The sequence below is a fragment of the Phaethon aethereus genome (assembly GCF_964289735.1).
Source record: "Phaethon aethereus genome assembly, chromosome: 1".
In the NCBI taxonomy this organism is placed as follows: Eukaryota; Metazoa; Chordata; class Aves; order Phaethontiformes; family Phaethontidae; genus Phaethon; species Phaethon aethereus.
In genome coordinates this window covers 32618032-32635334 of record NC_138575.1, presented here as the reverse complement: position 1 = coordinate 32635334, position 17303 = coordinate 32618032, and the positions used below count along the sequence as shown (strand labels likewise).

Here is a 17303-nt window from a genome sequence, read left to right as displayed (position 1 = left end):
TAAAAATATGTCTGCTATCATGCTCAAAGAACATGGAAAAGAACTGTCCGTTTGGCATCTTAAGTGCACTGATCAAAATACAATTTGTTTCAACTGCTGCTCCTTAACACTTGATATCATGCAGGCTGCTAGCCAAATAAATGCTTAAGAGGACATGGGTACATTAATCTTACGAGGTTTTTGCTCTTGCCTCACAACATTCATTTTAGCCCCCTGACTTACCTATTAGAAATGGTATTTTGTTCCACTGTTGGTGCTTGGGTGTTAATTTTCTTTAGAGGGTATCGGCTTTCTAGTAAAGGCTTAATTGTTGTATGTACCTTATATTCAAAGATTCTGTAGTCAGTGTGACGTTTGGGTCACGTATTGTCTAAAAGTATTCTAACTTTAATGGTACTCAGACTGTAAGGTTAGTTTATTCACTTTTCAGGAAAGTAATCCCATTATCTCTGAGTTGTGCTTATGGTACACTCAAATCAATGTAATCTGGTGAGGGGGACATGTTACTTCTGGCATGTTTCAGGGCCTTGTCATTCATCCTGCTGCTTAGGTGACAGCCAGCATTCTGTCTTTGAACATTCACATTTCTGTACTCTCCGTTTTAAATATAACGTGCCCGGGCCTTGGGCGGGGAAAAAAAAATGGATTTTTTTTCTGGTAGAAGGAGCTCACCCTGTCCTTCATAAAAATCATGAGAGATCATGTGGTTACATGGAACTGATTTTTCTTATGACTTAGTGAAGCCACAGCTTTTTCCCTGAGTTCTAGCATCAATTTGATTAAAAAATGTAACTTTTTGACAAATATGTTGCTGAAAAAAAATAGTTAGAACTTTAAATTATTGTCGAAGCTGCTTGTCTTGTATAGAAGGCTTCCTTTTTGAGTTCAGTTCTGTCATTGAGTTTCATATGCAAATCTTTGTATGCAGTGGTATTTATCAGATGAATTCTTTGATATCAAACATATGGTGTTTTTATTTATAGTACAATCCAATATGAAAGTAAGCTAAGCCTCGCCCATTGTAAAGTACAGGAACTTTTGTGCTCTACTTGACTGAACTCTGTACTCTAAATGTTTTATTCTTTATCATGTTCACCTTAGGTCAGTTAAATGACCTTCTGAAGCTGAGCATGAGTGTCTAACAGTCTTGTCTTCCTTCACCTCACAGCTGATCTCCAGGCTGGTTGTATTTTCAGGCTCCTCTTGTTGCACAAGCTAATCAGTGAATTGATCTTCCAGTACTGAGTGGGTTTTTTGCAACCTGCACTTACTTTGGACCTGCTGTGTTTATGGTCCTAGAACTCAAGGATTAGTTTAAAGCTAGTTGAGGTATGCCAGTCTGAACTGCTTGATACAGTGAAATGTATTGTATATTTACTTTGGCAGCTCTGTGGGAGAATGTACAGTTAAGGATAGGTGTAAAACACAAATGAACACTGAAGCATGCTTGTGATGCATGCAAAATGCGAATTTGCAGTATTTTCATTTACATAGTCTGTGATTATGAAACTAGGGGAACGGAGTTTGACACGTGTGAAACAACATGCATACATGTCTGTCACTGAGTGACTCCTGAAACATACAGGTCTTCCTCTTTCATCTTACAGTTGTACCTTTAAGTTGTTGTTGCTCTTCAAGTGTGTTTATTTTTCTTTCTAGGAACCAGAGAAATGGCCACTACGCAATCTGTCTTCACATTTGCGCTCTGCATTTTAATGATAACTGAATTAATACTGGCTACAGAGAGCTATTATGATATCTTAGGAGTTCCAAAAAATGCATCTGACCGCCAGATCAAGAAGGCATTTCACAAGCTGGCTATGAAATACCACCCAGACAAAAATAAGAGTCCTGGTGCAGAAGCGAAATTTAGAGAAATTGCTGAAGGTAATATATGCTAACCTTAGTCTTAATAATTTGATACATTGTTTATATCCGTGAGCAAATGTGGAAACTTAAGTACACTCTGTTTTTACTGAATATGAGGTAAAAAGATTTTTTTTTTCTTCTTTCTGGTTCTGTGCTGTCAAATGCCCAATATCAATATCTGACTTGTTTCTGTGTCCTTGCACATAAACAGGCCTTTTACACAGTGTATGCATTGCTGGTTATTAGGCTTTTTAGCTCATGCCTCTTGTCACAAAAAATACGTGGCAGTATGACAACTTTAGCCCTAGGAGGTTAATTCTTACCTGTCTGGTAAGATCCAGCTCAGGATTACTAGGGCTTTAGGGGGACCTAACATCAACCTTCCAGCGGCTATGGGTAGATTATAAAAACAAACAACACACAGCAGGGTGCTTCAGTGGTTCATGGTGGGAGGGAGTACAAGAGACAACAGGTACAAGAGGTTCTGAGTGGTTATAAGGAAAAACTTTTTTACCTTCAGGGTAGGCCAGTGTTGGAACAGGTTGCTTAAAGAGATTCTACAGTCTCCAACCTTGAGATTTTTCACAGATGAGTGGGTAAAGCCCTGAGTAACCTGTCTGATTTCATAACTGACCCTGCTTTGAGCAGGAGGTTAGAGTAGAGACTTCTGAGGTCACTTCTGACCTGAATTATCCTGTGATCCTAGGAATACACCATTCATAAGTGTGTTGTGATAAAATATAATGGTAGAAATGAATAATCAAGAATAGAAAAAGACATACTGAAAAATAAGGTGTTCCCACTTCTGCTCCCCATAGACTCTGTTATAACATCCATCTATTTGTGTAGTTCTTCTAACTAAGCTAATAAGAGATTTCTGGGTTTTACCTTCTTGTCTGCAGAAGAGTTCTTTTGAAAGAAAGGTAGTTATTAATGTAATGAAAGGGACAGGCTTGTTACTTCAGTTGTTAGCACCTATTACAGGAGGAATTGGGAACTCTTAGGTAAGTGTTGAAGTATATAGAGTAGTTGCAAGCCTTTGACAGATTAAAAAAATGGAGGCATTTAAAATGCTTAATGTTATCGGAATGGGTATGTTATCTGTCAGAGTTTCTGCCTGTTGCTGTAGTTCTGGACCAAAGATCAGATGGAAACCTAATTCCATTTCAGGTATATCCAATACAAAATCTGGGTTTATTGTTGAACTTTTGAAAAATTGAGAATTTGGACATAGGGGAATTTAATTCTCTTTATTTTATCTCCTTGATGTTTATCTTGTTGCTTAGTTCTAACTGCACTGTAGCTAGAACTTGCTGGCTGGCAAGCAGTTTTGCAGACATTGCACTGTGTTTCTGTGATAGGAATGCAGCAGGCAGTTTGTTTTTTTAGGTAGAGCTCCTAACTCATCCTGTCTCCTTCAGTCTTTCAGATCGCCATGTGTCATTGCTATTTTCTTTCAAATATGAATATTAATCTTTACTGCTAAACTATGTTGTGCTATGTGAATTTAACATTTTGAGGGTATAAACTATCCTCATAGTATACCTAAATTTATTATGATAAATAAATATTTATTTTGAAACAGCTTATTTTGGTTTGGAGAAAGTTGAACAAAGGTTGAGCTTAATTGGGCTTGTGTGCCCAGTGAAAGTCTTGCTTGAAATTTGTCCTGTTGAGGGAGTGGGAGAAAGCTGTTCTTTTTTGGTTTTGTATATGTTTTTTCTTTTTTCTTTATTTACATTCTTGTTAAAAACCCAAAGTTTTGAGACTTCTTTTTTTTTTTTAATGGAAATAGCATATGAAACATTATCAGATGAGAATAAACGAAGAGAATATGATCAGTTTGGCCGTCATGGAGGACAAGGAAATAATGGAAGCCCGTTCCAGCAGTCGTTTAATTTCAACTTTGACGATCTGTTCAAAGACTTTGACCTCTTTAGTCAAAACTCACGGTCAAAAAAGCACTTTGAAAATCACTTCCGAAGTCATCGGGAAGCTCACAATCGGCAAAGACGTTCTTTCCAAGAGTTCTCATTTGGAGGTGGACTGTTTGATGATGTGTTTGAAAATATGGAAAAAATGTTTTCATTCAGTGACTTTGAAAATGCACACCGACATGCGGTGCGAACTGATACCAGGTTTCATGGATCCAGCAAGCACTGTAGGACTGTCACTCAGAGACGAGGAAACATGGTTACCACGTATACAGACTGTTCTGGACAATAATGTTTCCTTTCTTTTCATCTCTCTTCTTTCAATATCTTCATAATCTTTCTTGGTTTTGTGCTAACATCAAAAAAATTGTTTGAACTGTTTGCTCTAAAAACACTTAACTGCTATAAAAAAACTGTAGGTGAAACTAATCTTCAGAATAGAGCCAACGTGCATTTGGGAAGTAAATGTCTCGGTAGCTACTTAGAATGGGAGAGAAGTAATCTCGTGTGACAAAGAAAAAAATATATGTATTTCAGTTTAGTAAACACTTTGCCTAAACTTGAACTTCAACACAAAATATATATTTTTATTTTCAGAAATGTGATACAGTTTTTTTCATATATGCCGATTGAGGACTGTTTGAGTTACTGGTGCATGGATTGCAGCAGAGGAGATACTTTAATTTTGAAGTGCTGCTTTTTTTAATCACGTCTTTCCAAGTTTTCACTTGCAGTTTTTACCTGATACAGACCTTAATAGCAGCAGAAATATGACTTAGCTGGGTGTTTGTTACTCTGTCCAGCATTGCAGATGTATTAATAAAAACTCCCACTTTTTGAAGTTGGAAAATAACGAGGGAATATGTTAAGATTGTGCTTCACCTAGGAGAGTGATGTAGGAACTAACTTTTATTTCCAAATAGAGTTTTTTTGGTCTGAAAAGATTTTGGGATTTGAATAACCCTTGTCTTAATTAAGGGCCGTTCAACTATGTATGTTTGTGTGCACACAAGGTCTTTTTTTTTTTCTCCTTCCAAAACATGAGTATCTCTTTAATGAGGTTTGGAAGAGCATACTGAAAACACTCTTGTTTTATGCTTATTATATTGCCACGTGTGCAGTGTAGTTTCTGTAGCTGTTTATTGAACTTAAGTACTCCTCTCTGCCCTTGTGAACTTAAACAAGATAAGCTTGCCTGCAGATTCCTAGTGTCTCTGGAAGAGTTTAAATAAAAATAGGTTGTGTTTAGATTGACAAATTTATTACCTGTCAGCAGGAATTTTTGGCGTTGCGGTTTGAAAGGTAAATTCTTAGCGTAAACACAGAGTAAAACTGAAAATTACAATTATTGTATTCATCTAATGCCTTGTGGTGCTGGAATCTGCTAATAAGCACAGTATTAATGTTATCCATTTCAGCACCGTGGAAATCTATAACCGGTGTAAACTATTAAAAACTAAAGAAAGAAGAAAAAAACCCCACCCCAAAACGCCACAACAAAACCCGTGAGTATTTTAACTTATGTCAATCCAAAAGTTCTGTTTTATTTCTCAAATAGAAACACAGGTTTAATAAATGAAATTTGTTCCCCTTAAGAATGCAGTCACCCACATATTGCTGTCTCTTCAGAATTGGGAGATAAGAATTTACCTTTCAGACTGATTGCATGAACAAAATGAGTATTTTAAACAGCAGTGTTCTAAATAGGCTTTGAGTTCTTAAAATCTTTCTCAAAAGGTAACTAACCCTTTGCTTCTCAGATGGATTTTGAAAGCTGCCTATTTGCTAAGTAACCTTCCCCTCAAGGGTACGTATTACTGCTTGTTCAGTTTTCATTCACTAAGTACTTGGAATGGATTATTGCATTATATTAAGTGCTTTTCCTTTTCCATGTCCTTCTTTATTTATTAATAGACTAATACCTCATATATGGTCTTTATAAAAAGCCAGTAATTTGTGCAACATTATCGGAATGTGCAATATTCTTATAGTAGGAAAAGTGCTGGAGTGAGTGTGTTTGTGTTATTCCCACTCTTTTTCTGTGTAAGTAGAGGTTTTTAGTTTCTTCTAATTAATATATGATTCAATCGAAAGTTGTGATTCATGTAGGCTTCTCCATTTTTTTCTTTAATGTACTCCATCAGTCCTGTGCATGAATCAAATTATCTGTCTGATTCCTGTCATATGGGCATCCAAATGACTTAAAGTTCTGAATTACTTTCTCTCACAAATACTAAGTTTTTTAGAAGGCATTTCTGTATGCATTTGAGGAGAATTGCTCACACTGATGAGATGTTGGAAGGGTGTGGCCTTTAGTATTAAATATAAGAGAGTATTAGTGAATATCCTTTAGGGATGATGACTGGTGGAGCTTAGAGATGGGAGGCAACTCTAGAAGCAGGATGCAAAGATAAAATGTTAATGCCTTTCTTAGTCTAGTGAATATTTTCCTAATTAAAAAACAAAAATTGGGAAACAGCAGAATGAGCAGTTCCTAAGTGTGTGAGAAGGAATCTTTAAAGTTCTTACTAGACCCCAACGATTGACTTCTCCAAGGTAGTTTTCTCCAGTTATGAATTTGAGTCCCTTCCTTAATCTTGAATTAGAGGAATAAAAGCTAAAATGAGCACTGTAAATTATAGGAAACACAGCCACCCGCAAAACTTAAGTCTATTTTAAGTGATTGTATCAGTTCACCATTGTTCAGGATAAGCGTTTAGGTAAAAATCAGGGTTCCTTGGCTGCCTCTAGGTTGACTTCCCCTCATTAAGGATGCGCCGAACTTTATTGATACAAAGTGTACTTGTTTTCCTTAACTCTTTAAAGTCAAAGTATGAAACTGATAATAAAATGGTAGGGTTGCTAGTTTTCTAGCTGATAGTACCTTAAAAAGACTTCTGCCTCATCTATTTTTATCTTCTTCCATATTAGTTCTCTTAATTACTTGTCATAGAAAAAACAATAAATATTTCTTATTATTGCTATAGCTTCTGAAAGTGACCTTTCTGCTTGTTTTTGTTGTTGATCCAATGTAAAATCCAAAGGAGAGCTTGTCACCAGTATCACAGACTCTAGTGTATTGCTATCCATATGACTTTCTATGATGGATTTGCTTTGAATGGGCTTTAGCTGAAGAAATTTGGGCAGGCTTTCCTCGGCCAGCAGTCTTCAGTTCCATGGCTATCAGAACACAAGCTTGCAAAACATGTTGTGCTACTCACTTATGCAGAGCTCTTTGCACATTCTTTTCCTATTTATAGTGTTTGCTTCATGGCGGGCTCTCCAGCGGAAGTTGTGATATCACCTTATGACACCCCTGACTTCAGAAGTTTAAGTGCCATCTTTGATCTCCATATCTTGTGAAAAGACCCAGCAAAACATTTCTTTTTGTTGTGTGAGGGTGAAAAATACAATTCTTAACAATTTTTGGAAAGGTATTTATGCTTATATAACTCCAAATGGTCGAGTTTCTAAAACTTTACAAAAAAAATAGTGGGGTTTTTTCATGTTTTTTTTTTTCCTCCATTATACTTTTGAAACACATCATCTAGTGGAGATGAAAGTACTGTAAACTTAATTAGGATGCCATTTCATTAAACATGTGAAAACTCTGTGTGTCAAGTGTATTATTTATTTTTAAAATTTTCTTTTCCTGTTCTTCAAGGTGTAGGTAGAGGCTGTATTCAGGTGGGTTGTATGGCACTTGTGTTTTATGGAACACTTGGACCCCACTGCATTTTCCCTGAATGGGGTGATGGGGTTGGCAGGGAGAAGGAAGTGGGCTTGAAACAACTTGATTTAATTTCACCTAGTCTGTTCTTCTTAGAGATGTTGAGAACCGTTTGGAGTTTAGGCACTGTGCCTGTAAACCAAGGCGCCAAAAAAGCCCCTGCAAAAGACCCTTTTCCCAAGAGGCAGAGAGCCACAAAAGCCTGCTTTGAAGTGATATGCTCTAAAGCTTAGGCACGGTGGAAAACATTTTATATGGGGTGTGTTACGTATTAAGCAGTGGTGTTTAATTTAATAGCATTTATTTTAAGAACTTTGGTAATGCTGAAATGAACGTTACTGCTTGTGTTGTTCCTACTGTGCCTGTAGTTGCACCAAAACATGCTGTGGAGCAGCTCAGGTCACTAGGGATGGCTGCAGTATTCTACCAAGACTTTGAGATGCTAACTGGAGATGGTGGACCATCTCTTCCAAGCAGTTCTTCTGGGACAGTCCACCACAGAATTAATGTACACCTGCTGTCAACATATACATATTCACTGGGGTTTTTTTTGGGTTTTTTTTTTTTTTTGGCTTGTGTTGCAGATTCTGCTGGGAGTCTTGAGTTGTGTGTTTCTTTAGGCTGGCAAAAAGCAACACACTTCTCAAAGGTACCCATGAGGAGAAAAAGGGAGGTGCCTGACCCATCTTTGCACAGCCTGATACCAATTCTCCAGCTGTAGGCAGCTAGGAAGGGCTGCTGACAGTAATCTTGAGGAGTGGTGCTGGTGTCTGGTGGCTGTGGGAGTGCAAGCCTGACCTCAGAGCTGTCTACTCCGGTGGAGATGCATGGGGTGTTCCCGTTGTATGGGTCTGATGCTTGGGCTTTGCAAATACTGCCCCAGGCTCCTTTGACTTGCAGGTGCAAGTGAGACGGAGCTGAGGAATGTTCAGGGAAATTGATAATCTTGGTTGGGGGGGGGGGGTTGGTTTGGTTGGGTTTTTTTGTGGTTTTTTATTTAACTGCATGGGGTATTTGGACAAGGAAAGACAGAGCAGACAGAGGGGAATGAGGAAACCAGTAAACCAGTGCTTGTCTGTGTTAAGGTAGAAAGGATCTCTGTCAATGGCTCATTGCATAAGCATGTTGTCTGTGGGACTGTACTGTTCCAAATCTTAAGCTGAAGAATTGTGGCGAGCATGCATCTGGAAGCCAGAAGCAGAAACAGTAACAGGCTGGATATAGAGGAACTGGAGGAAATACTGTTTGCAATGATTGCTCTGGTGTTATGGTTCACCCAGCTCCTTATGCCTTGTAGCACTCCTCACTGCATGAGGATGGCAACCTTTACCTTGGGCCTTCTTCAGGAAGTAGTCAGGATGAGAACAAGTGTTTCAATTGCTGGTAAGGAGGACCTAGATGAAGTTTTCATGTGATCTTCTTTCCTCCAGGTATGGCTGCCTGACTAGGGAGTGTGTGGTGGTAGTGGTGGGGAATTGGCTTGGCTCCAGAGAAAGATGAGAAATTGTGGAAGATCTGGGTGACATAAGCACTGGTGGTGTAGCTTGTCTTCCAAAACATGAATCTCCTGCAATGCAAAATGGAGCATGGTTTTAATAATACGAACTATGGGTCAGGCAGTGTATGGAGGTGTGAGTCCTGGAGTGACTTTGGGGATGTTACAGATGTGCCGCAGGATATTGATGAGCTGCAGAATGGTGTCCTCAGCCTGATCTGGGGTGTGTGTGCGGGGGTAGGGTATTGTTTCAGAGTCCAGAACATCTGCTGTTCACGGTGGATGAGGTCAACCCGCTCCAGAAGCGCAGAATATTGAGTAGTCCACATCGGCTGACCCTGGGGCTATACCTGTGTTGCTGTCGTCTGAAACTGTAGTTTCGAGTTTCACATCGAACCCTCTTGTTAGGCACCACTTGTTACTAGACTTTTATCTAGACATGAGAAAGAGAGAGAATACATTTTAGGTGGTTACTTGTTGATGATATTCCTATCATCTGTTCTTCATCTCCCACTGGCACGGAAGTGAATATGCTAAATGGAGAAATCGGAAAGATGAAGCAAGCGTTGTCTGAGGAATCCCACTTGACTTTAATCCATTTCACTTTAGCACCTGGCACTTGCAAGGTTTTTAGCCTTGAATATGCAGATTTTGAGTAGTGATCTAATAAAAAGTTGTGTATTATGCCCACAGGGCAGGAGTAACATACGTTTCTCTTCTGCTGTGCAGCAATAGGCACTTTAGAGAACTCAAATTATAAAGCGAAGCCGAAACATTCCCAGGGCGGTGTTTGCCAGACTCCACCTGGCTGAAGTAGGGGAACCCATTGACATGCCATGATTGTAATGCTGAGCGTGCAGAGCTCCAGCTGAGGAAGAAGGTACTCTCTTCCTCCCCCAAATTCCTTGATTAATCCAAACAGAATCACAGAATCACTAGGTTGGAAAGGACCTTCAAGATCATCAAGTCCAACCATTAATCCAGCACCACCATGTCCCCTAAACCATGTCCTGAAGACTTTGATTCAATCTTTCTGCTTTAATATGTAAATTGGTGACATGAAAGTTGTTTTAAAATAGTATGTGTCTTTGGCCTATCAGGCATCGGGTTGATGGTTCTGCTACCTCTTGGTAGCTCGAACTTGGAGACAGGGGGGGAGCCAGGGCAGAGAGAGTGCTGGGTGTGTTGCTGGGATCAGCGTGCAGATGTTACCACTTGTGTACAAATAAATGAAATAATTACCTGTGCAGATGGAGCATATATACATATAGCTTGCTTCTGCTAGGAGCTGAATGCAGAGCTCCTGGCTTCTTCATAGAAATGTTACTAAGAATTACACATTCTCTCCTCCTCTTATTACACCCCCCAGCCACTTTTATTTTTCTCCTTTTGGTGTCTTGGGCTCTACCCTACTCCAGCCCTTCTACTTTTCCCATTTGGCAATGGCTATAGTTATTGTGTTTCTACCTGCTTTGCCAGTCCCTATCAATTCATTTTAGTCTGTGCATATGAAACGTTTTGCAATCCAATGATATTTTGTGAAATGGTACAAACCATTTCAGTGCAACCTAATTTCCTCCTGTCTGTCTTTCCCCATATCCTGTTGAGTTGGCCAAGTACACAGCATGGGGTTTTGTACTGGTTTTCTGCTTTTATTCTGTCTGTGGGAGGACAAATGATACCCAATCTTGCATGAAGCTGGACAGGTGCTGACAGATGATATCTTACATAAAATCTGCTGATATAAATTTAACCTACAAATGTTTTTTCGGAAAAAAAAAAAAAAAAGATGACCTGGCAGAATGCATTTATGTCTGATCAGCACTTTGCATCATAACCTTGAAGTTTAAAAATAAAAACAAACATCCAACCCAAATGCCTGCCCCCAAATCAAAACAAAAAAACCCACCTTGGTGAGTGTGTAGACTAACTTGAGCAGTGTAGCTGTTTTCTCTTATAAAATTCCCTCTGTGTTGAAGGAAATGAAACTTAACACATGATAAATAAACAGGAATCTGTAAGAGGTACTGTAAGGAAGTGGCTGAAGCACTTAGACCTCCACAGTTAGCTTTATGCTAGCTTAAAAATGATTTATTTCAACTTATGGGCACCTAACAAAGCCAACATATGGCAATTCATGAAGTTATCCCCTTGTCAGCTGAGTTTTGTTAACTGTTTCTAAGTACTGTCTTATGTCTGCCCAGGTCCAAGGTATTTGGATCAAGTTACATGTCCTTCACTGGCTAGGAGAATGCAAGTAGTTATTGTGAGTTATTGCTGCTTAGACACACAGTAATTTACTAGATGCTCATAATTCAGTCCTGCATTTGAGCCCTGACCTGAGTTACCCGTGGTTACATAAATAATCTGAGATAGAGCCATGAGGAGAGGCAAAGTTTCTTGGCTCCTGACGTTGTACCCTTATCATGAGGTTATTCTGGCTCTACTCAATCCGGTCCTGCCTGAATCAGAGTCAAATTAACATGCTGCATCAGGTAATGTTTTTTGGCTGTGTTACAAAGCATGTCCTGTGTATGCAGTGCTTCTATTGAAACATCTTTCTTCTGTTGTGCTAAAGGTGGATCAGGAACTACCCCTGTTTTATGTTGATAGTAATGTATTTTTTTTGTAGGTGGATCTTTAGTGGAGAAGACATAGGTGGTTATTTTCACATCTGTGGATTTACCAGTAATTCAATCAGTCTGCGTTTTAAAAAGGATGTGGGTGGGAAAAACTGCAAATGCAACAAGACTGTACATTTGAAAAAGGGTGGGTTGTGCCATAAAGAATCAATGGAGAATGGGCAATTTGTCATGGAGCATCTCAGCTGCCCAGTAAAGGGTCTCAATGTGCCAAGGAGAGTGCACTTGAAAGAGGGAATATGGCTACGTTATTGTATTTACATGCCGCAGGAATCATGCGGATACACATTATTTATGCCTGTATGTACCGTTTCCAGTAGGTGGCTGCCTGTCACTTCACACTGACTTAAGTACTATAAAGTAACAGCTGTCACACCTCATGAGAACCACAGTCTATTCTAACAATATCATAAATCTGTTTACTTGCTGTCCATGAAGCTTAAAGACCACAGAAATGCTACCTCGCACAGCAGTACTTCCCTATGAAATAAACAACAAGCCATCCTTTAGTGCAATTTTGTAAGCCATACAATTCTTTTCAAGGCAAATAAATACATAAATTAGGTTCAGAAAATGTATTAGTCACCTAACAAGAAATACAGGCTTGTTTCCTCTGGACATGCTTGAAGGTTTTACTCCATTTCAAATTTCAAAAAACAGCAAAGAAACATGTACCTAAAATGGTGACTGGGAGATTATTCTGCCTCAGAAAGGTGTTGGGTTTTTTTCAGGAATCCATTGGCATGCTGGTCTTTATGTATCACAGAATCACTAGGTTGGAAAGGACCTTTAAGATCATCAAGTCCAACCATTAATCCAGAACCACCATGTCCCCTAAACCATGTCCTGAAGCGCCACATCCACACGTTTTTTGAACACTTCCAGGGATGGCGACTCCACCACCTCCCTGGGCAGCCTGTTCCAATGCCTGACCACCCTCTCAGTGAAGAAATTTTTCCTAATATCCAATCTAAACCTCCCCTGGAGCAACTTGAGGCCATTTCCTCTTGTCCTATCACTACTTACTTGGGAGAAGAGGCCGAAACCCACCTCACCACAACCCCCTTTCAGGTAGTTGTAGAGAGCGATAAGGTCTCCCCTCAGCCTCCTCTTCTCCAGACTAAACAACCCCAGTTCCCTCAGCCGCTCCTCATAAGACATGTGCTCCAGACCCCTCACCAGCTTCGTTGCCCTTCTCTGGACACGCTCCAGCACCTCAACATCCTTCTTGTAGTGAGGGGCCCAAAACTGAACACAGTATTCAAGGTGCGGCCTCACCAGTGCCGAGTACAGGGGCATGATCACTTCCCTGCTCCTGCTGGCCACACTATTCCTGATACAGGCCAGGACGCTGTTGGCCTTCTTGGCCACCTGGGCACACTGCCGGCTCATATTCAGCCGGCTGTCAACCAGCACCCCCAGGTCCCTTTCCGCCGGGCTGCTCTCCAGCCACTCCTCCCCTAGAGATTATGTAGAGATTATGTTTCTTCTTGCTGGAACGGTGAGAAAGAACTGTTGTAAGAGATGGCGTAAAAAAAAAAGCCTCCAAAATATTGTGGCATTAAACGTGTGAAAGAACAGTTATAAGATCTCTTCACAGTTATTTCTTGTATAAGTAAATTAGCAATATGAGTGAATATTGTAACTTCCAGTGAATATAGTGGTGTCCTAGGGAACAAAATCCATCATGTTTGCTCAGCTGATCTATAGAGCTCTGTGAAGCAAAAGTGGACATAATCCAATATTGAAATCTTGAAAGAGTAAGAACAAGATTTGCTGTTTGAGGCACATATATTGTGAAAAAATAATTTCAGTTAGGCATTTTCCCTGCACAAGGTTCTCAAGTGTATCTTTGATAATACACTGAAACTAATAACATCAGTGATGCTGTCAGATTTATCTTGTCATTATTACATGGCAAGTAATTCTGATGCTTCACTTACGAGTGTTTTTGAGAAACTTTTGCGAAGCCTGGGTGACTGAACAATAAAATGGCAAATGGAATTCAAAATAGATGAATGTAAAATGGTGTTCATGGGTAAAATGAAAAAAAAAATGAAGAGCCTACCCTTGACCATTACCATTAACAATATTTTTTGTAGTTATAGGGAACAGGTCCAGGACAATATCAGCTTTGTGCTCAGGAGCAATGAGCAAAGCAAAACAGATTTTAGAAAGGAGTAAACAACAAAGAGCATACAGTTACGTCACCAGGTAAATCCATGGTTCACCTTCCCCTTGACTACTGTGGTCGGTTCTGATCCTTTTGTCTTCAAGACACTCTATTAGAACTGCAGTAAGGATAATTAGATGGAAGGGCATCCAGATGAGGACTGACTGAGTGGATTAGCATTCTTCAGCCTTGAGAGGAGGTATCTATGGGGTCATATGCAGAGGCCTACAGAATCATCAGTGGTAATGAGATAGTGGATAGGCATTGACTGTTCACTGTCTTTTGGGCTACAAGGACCAGTCCGTTCCAGGAAATTAAACAAAATAAGCAGTTCTTCATGCAAGAAACAGTAGATGTATAGTACTCGCAAAAAAATAGAGTGGTGACAAGACTGAGGCAGATTCTAGGTGAAACTGGGCAAATCGTGAAAGAGTTTTCAGTTGGGGTTCAATAAACAGATAAACCTCTTCATGCTCTGGAATTCCCTGAGCAGAAAATACTTGGAGATGAGGGGAGCAGAAGGGAAAAACACCAAATGTGCTTACCTTGTGCTAACCTTCCTAGGTATTCACTTACTGGAGTGGTTAGAGACAGAGTACAAGACTTGAAGGACTTTTGGTTTGAGCTAGTGCAGCCATTTTGATGTTTTAAGACTTTTAAAATCTTGTACTATATTTAAGTTTGTTAATCATTCTGTTGCTTTTTGTGATCACCTTCCAGTATGATGGTGATCTTCTTCTAGCAAGCATAGTCCTACAGGTGCATTCCGCCTCAGCTTGATGTGATGTTGTTTGTGCAGATACAGTTCTAAGTCATTTCTTACAACCTCATCATATGAATTCAGGTTTCAGTTCTGTCTTCTGTCACTCCTAATTCTCCTTCAGTACTGTGATTTTTCAGGGCAAATCCTGACTGTGCAGTTAATGTTACTTTTAATTAGAAGAAAGAACTTCAGTCTTATTCTCTTTTTCACCTGTATTGGTAATTTCTTATGACCTAGACTACTATGCCTGCTCTTCTGAGAGCTAGGTTATAAAACCAACGGCTAGCTGTAAGTTATACAATCTGAATTATACAGGGGAGAATTAAAGAGAGAATTAAGGAATTAGATCATGATAAAAGAAAGGCAGATATATTTAAAGGAACAGCATAAGAAATTGAGTCTTATTTGCATTCCTCATCTTTTTTTACAGTTTACTATGAAAGGTAAATATATATATACACACTATATGCAGGAGTATAGAAAATCCAGAACAGAGATTTGTTATATATCATGTGCCAATTTGGCACCCAGTCCTGGCTTGTGGAGTTAGACTGTCATTTGAGAAGGTTTGGTCAATGGCCTATTCCTCACCTAAAATGACTTCAGCTAATTTGCAGAGGCCAGCAGTTAAGATGAAATGCAGCTGCCCCAGTTAGGGTAATGTATTAGATATTTTCAGAAGTCTTTATCATTTTAGAATTGCATGCATACTATATTCTCCCTGAAAAGCCAAATATATGGATAAAAAAAGCTGCTCAGAAAAGATACCCTGGTTTCAGATCCTCTTTTATAAGTCATCTTCTCTTCTATCTGGTTAGGTTTATAAAGCCTGAGGATTGTTCAGGGACATCTGAGATTGTCCCCACTTCTTCGCTTGCTGTTACACAAACTCGTGCACACACAGAGCACCTTGTGCTGCTGCATGGCTGCTGTCGAAGGCTACGGTGCAACACTCTGCTCTCTGGGTCCGCACCTCTGTGGCACAGAACTGGAAGCACAGATACGGTCGTGCATGGCTGTGAGATATGTGGAGTGCAGGCAGATTAGAGGGTGTCCTGTCCTCCCTGCTGTCCAGAATTATTGTGTGTTTTGAGAGAGCAGCAGAGCAATGGTGAACTGAGTTCCCAGAGATACAGGTATGTCCTAACCTGGCAATGCTGGAAAAGCGCTGGGGTGGAAAAATCCCAGCTCCCAGTGCAATAAAGCCATGTCAGGGAGGATTTCTGACAATTTCTGACAACCTGACAGATTTTTTTTCCCCTCAAGTTTCAGTTAGTTATCACAAGCTGCAATTCTTAGAAGTTAATCCTCTAGGCGTAGGAGGGAAGTCAATGTTTACCAACCCTGTAGCTAATGATATACTGGAAGGGCTCAGAGTATTTTTTACTCAGCACAGAATAGCAGAGTGACCACAGTACAGACCTGGAAGACAGACAGCAAACTTTGCTTTAGATATGCAGCCAGCTCCAAGGGAGAGATTCTGTGGAAGTTCATTCAAGGTGACTATTGCCTGCTCTTTACTGTCTTTTTAAGTGACTAAACTTCAAAGTCATCATATGGACTAGGGGAGGAAACAACAATGGTTTCTAGAGGGGTTCCCTAGCAGAGACGAAGAGGTTTGCTGGAAAGAGTGATGGTCATCAATGTCTGCATGCTGGGAGTGGGTTTGTGAACTCTTCAACTCTACTTATCCATGAGTCTGCAGCTATTTACAAGAACAGGTGAGAGAGATGACTGCCAAACAAAACTAGGCAAGGATCCAGTAACTCATGGTGACTGCTAGTTCTTCTGGTTACTCAGAATGAGATTGGTACAATTTAAAAAAAGCCCTGCAATGTTGGTCACACACAGAATGACACAGAATCATTAAGGTCGGAAAAGACCTTTAAGGTCATCAAGTCAAACCATCAACCCAACACCACCATGCCCACTAAAGCATGTCCTGAAGTGCCATGTCCACATGTTTTTTGAGCACTTCCAGTGATGGTGACTCCACCACCTCCTGGGCAGCCTGTTCCAATGCTTGAACACTCTCTCAGCAAAGAATTTTTTCCTAATATCCAATCTAAACCTCCCCTGGCACAACTTGAGGCCATCTCCTCTCATCCTATTGCTAGTTACTTGGGAGAAGAGACCAATACCCACCTCACCACAACCCCCTTTCAGGTAGTTGTAGAGAGCAATAAGGTCTCCTCTCAGCCTCCCCTTCTCCAGACTGAATAACCCCAGTTCCCTCAGCCGCTCCTCATAAGACTTGTGCTCCAGACCCCTCACCAGCTTCCTTGCCCTTCTCTGGACATACTCCAGCACCTCAATGTCCTTCTTGTAGTGAGGGGCCCAAAACTGAACATAATATTCAAGCTGCGGCCTCACCAGTGCCGAGTACAGGGGCACGATCGCTTCTCTACTCCTGCTGGCCACACTATTTCTGATACAGGCCAGGAAGCTGTTGACCACCGTGGCCACCTGGGCACACTGCTGGCTCATGTTGAGTGGTCATAGCACTATAAGTAACTGGGGGGGTCTGGAAACTCTTCAGAGTGAAGAAATGGGTGATGGCTTCCTTGACTTTCTTTAGTTTGACAGAGGAAGCTTTATGTGAAAAGACATCTATGATCTAATTTTTCTTTCCTTGGACGAAGGGTACAGGAATAATTCCATGTACTGGAGGATTTAAATACAACGAATGACTTATTT

General features: G+C 40.2%; 1 protein-coding gene across 1 annotated transcript; it reads left to right on the top strand.

The window, feature by feature from the left end:
• Window positions 1–1670: 1670 nt before the first annotated feature.
• DNAJB9 (DnaJ heat shock protein family (Hsp40) member B9) lies at window positions 1671–4120 on the top strand (the record flags this gene model as incomplete). The annotated part of the gene is made up of 2 exons (XM_082005499.1): window positions 1671–1887; window positions 3665–4120. 2 exons carry the CDS (start codon window positions 1671–1673, stop codon window positions 4093–4095), a joined length of 648 nt encoding a protein of 215 aa, XP_081861625.1. The 3' UTR covers window positions 4096–4120.
• Window positions 4121–17303: the final 13183 nt, after the last annotated feature.